Consider the following 2,893-nt stretch of genomic DNA (forward strand, 5'->3'; position numbering starts at 1 on the left):
CCATTCATAATTTTTAATAAAATGCATGAGCAAACAATCTTACTTAAAATATATTTTTAGTAGATATGATAGGACCAATGTTTTCTAAATTTTACATTAAGGTGATAGCCTTTCATTAGCCTGTGTTTGTATTCAAGGAAATTAGGGCTAATGATTTCTTGTTTAATTGAATTAAGAAATTAAGATAGATAGGCATAAGAATTAAAGACAACATATCGGTCAAAATCTTGTGCCTCTTTTTCTCTTAAACTAAGCACAACTTAACAATTGTATCATTTTTGCGGAAATTATCTATCACAACTAGTAAAGCATTTTGTAAAGCTTAGAATATGACTCCTATGGTCTTCCCAAAATGGTTTTTGTGGTGCGCGCGATGACATACTAATAAAAAGATAACAGTTCTATCATATTAATTTTATATTAATGAATGTCATAAATACAGCCCATACTACACTATAAAAATACATCTCAACAATAAGAGTAAAAGTTCAGGCCTGAGCTTCGTTCCTCCTTGGGAAAGTTGATTTGAGTCTCCGAGAGTACATAAGCATCTTCAGATATAGACAATCATATACTTTGTCAATAGATCGAAAATAAGCAATTCTTATGGTTTGCTTGATCATTATGATACTAATGATCATCCAGAAGCCAGTTATGTATCCCATGGCAAGACCTATATAAAGCCATAACATCTCTAACCAATCTCCTTTTCCTTCTCCTTTTCCTTCTCCTTTTCCTTCTTCCTTGTTTGCACCTAGGGAAATCTGTGTTTCATTAGCACAATTTTGAAGAGGTGATCCACAGAGATCATGATTCCAATTATAGGCTGATGGATCGAAAGTTTGAAGTTGGCCACCTAATGGAACTTTTCCTGACAAATTGTTGTGTGATATGTTCAAATGGCTCAAGAAGTTCAAAGTAGAAATGCTTGAAGGAATAGTACCAAATAAATTGTTGTCTGATAGATCAAGTGATTCCAGCTGTTCCATGTCACTGATGCTTTCTGGTATCTTTCCATTAAAATGGTTGTAAGAAAGATTCAAGAAATGCAGCCCATGTAGTCTTGTCAATTCTTCAGGCAACTCACAGGACAGCTTATTGTTTGATAAGTCTATGCTTGTGACTAATGATAGAAGCTTGGTGTATTCCATTTGGAGGCCTTTTGTAGTTATCAAGAGAGAGTCCGAGTATGAAAAATTGCTATATGGAACACGGCCGCACATAGAACAAGGATAATAGATATCACTTAAAATGGAGAATAAAGACCACCATCCATTGTGAGTAGTTGTGACTACCATGGCTTTGAAATCTCCAAAAGAATGAGGAATGCAACCTGAAAGGTTGTTATGTGCAAGATCCAGGATCTGAAGAGAGGAGAGCTTTGCTATTTGCTCCGGGATGATGCCTTCGAATAAATTTGATCTCAAGCAAAGCACAATTAAAGAGGAAAGGTTTTCTCCAATCCATGTTGGTATGCTACCTGATAGTTTGTTTTCACCAAAGTCCAGTGTGACTAACTTATTGGCTTTTTTCAAGGACAAGGGGAGATCTCCAGAAAAGCCATTCTTTCTCAAATGCAAGGATCGGAGATTAGTGAAGGACACAAGGCCATCAGGAATTTTACCAGTGAAATTATTGTCCGATAAATCAATAATTTCCAAGTTCGATGTTGGATCCCAGCAGTGGGGAAGTCCTCCAGACATATCATTATTAGATACATCAAGCAATGTCAAGTATGTAAGGTTACAGAAGAATGACGGAATGCTGCCATTGATATGATTATCAGATAAAGAGAAGACTTGAATGTGAGTAGCAGCAGCAAAGTAAGAAGGAATAGACCCAGAGAATGAGTTGTTGTTGAGATATATAACAAGCAATAAAGTGGGATCAAACTCAGGTAATAGGCCTTCAAATTTGTTTGAACTTAAATCAAGGAGAGTGAACCCATGAGTTTTCAAAGTTGGCAGCATCCCCTCTAAACTGTTGTGTGATAGATTGAGTAATGATGGAGTAACAAAACTCGGATCCCAAAACCAAGCAGGGACACTACCTGAAATGCCAGCATCTGATAAGCAAAGGTCATTTAATTTTATCTGAGTTTTAAGCCAGATGGGAAAAACAGGGCCTAGTTTGCAAGAACACATTCTAATAGTACTGCAGTTAAAAGGAGGCTTCCAATTCTCACTTACATTCAGTTGTAACAAGTTGTAGGAGAACCCCACAAAATCTAAATTTGCTAGATTAGCAAAATGAGATTCAGTTAAGAGACCCACCAAAGAATTTGAAGACAGATCCAGTTTACCCAGTTTAGATAATTGGCTTATTTTCTCTGGAACTGTTCCATTCAACCTGTTGTTTCTCAAACTCAATTCTTGTAGACCCCCACTACTTTCTGAAGCAGAACCATCTTTGTTCACCCTGCATTTAGAAAATCCATCAACAAGATCATGAATGTCTCCACTGATGAAATTATCATCCAAAATTAAGGACTGTAAGTTGCATAAGTTCCCCATGCCTGGAAGAACCTCTCAACTAGAGAAGCTATTTATTGAAAGTAAAAGAACAAGAAGAAACTAAGATACAAGAGTCTAAAATGAGGAAACAAGAATCCAATTCAGAAACTAAAACCAAACTTTCGAATCGAATTCATCAGCCAAGAAGGGAGGTCTTTTCCAAACAAGAAAAGGTTGAGATGCTGGTGATGAAATCCAAGAATAGCTAGATTGACTGCTGGAGAACCCCAACTGGAAGGAGTGATGTGTATCTGAGGATGGTCGCACATGTCCAATAAGAACTTCAAATTGTTAACTTGAGCTTCAAACCTCCAGGAAGAAACGTGGTCAGGGCATTGAAGTAGCTGGAGGATTGCATGTTGATCACTAATGATATGTTT

General features: G+C 36.8%; 1 protein-coding gene across 1 annotated transcript; it reads right to left on the reverse strand.

The window, feature by feature from the left end:
• Positions 1–488: 488 nt before the first annotated feature.
• Positions 489–2,513, reverse strand: LOC120274361 (receptor-like protein EIX2). The gene has a single exon (XM_039280956.1). It carries the CDS (start codon positions 2,511–2,513, stop codon positions 489–491), a length of 2,025 nt encoding a protein of 674 aa, XP_039136890.1.
• Positions 2,514–2,893: the final 380 nt, after the last annotated feature.

The sequence above is a fragment of the Dioscorea cayenensis genome, chromosome 2 (assembly GCF_009730915.1).
Source record: "Dioscorea cayenensis subsp. rotundata cultivar TDr96_F1 chromosome 2, TDr96_F1_v2_PseudoChromosome.rev07_lg8_w22 25.fasta, whole genome shotgun sequence".
Lineage (NCBI taxonomy): Eukaryota > Viridiplantae > Streptophyta > Magnoliopsida > Dioscoreales > Dioscoreaceae > Dioscorea > Dioscorea cayenensis.

Bases quoted from the DNA above. Each gene is read 5' to 3' on its own strand.
- LOC120274361 (XM_039280956.1), bottom strand. From the start codon at position 2,513: ATGGGGAACTTATGCAACTTACAGTCCTTAATTTTGGATGATAATTTC.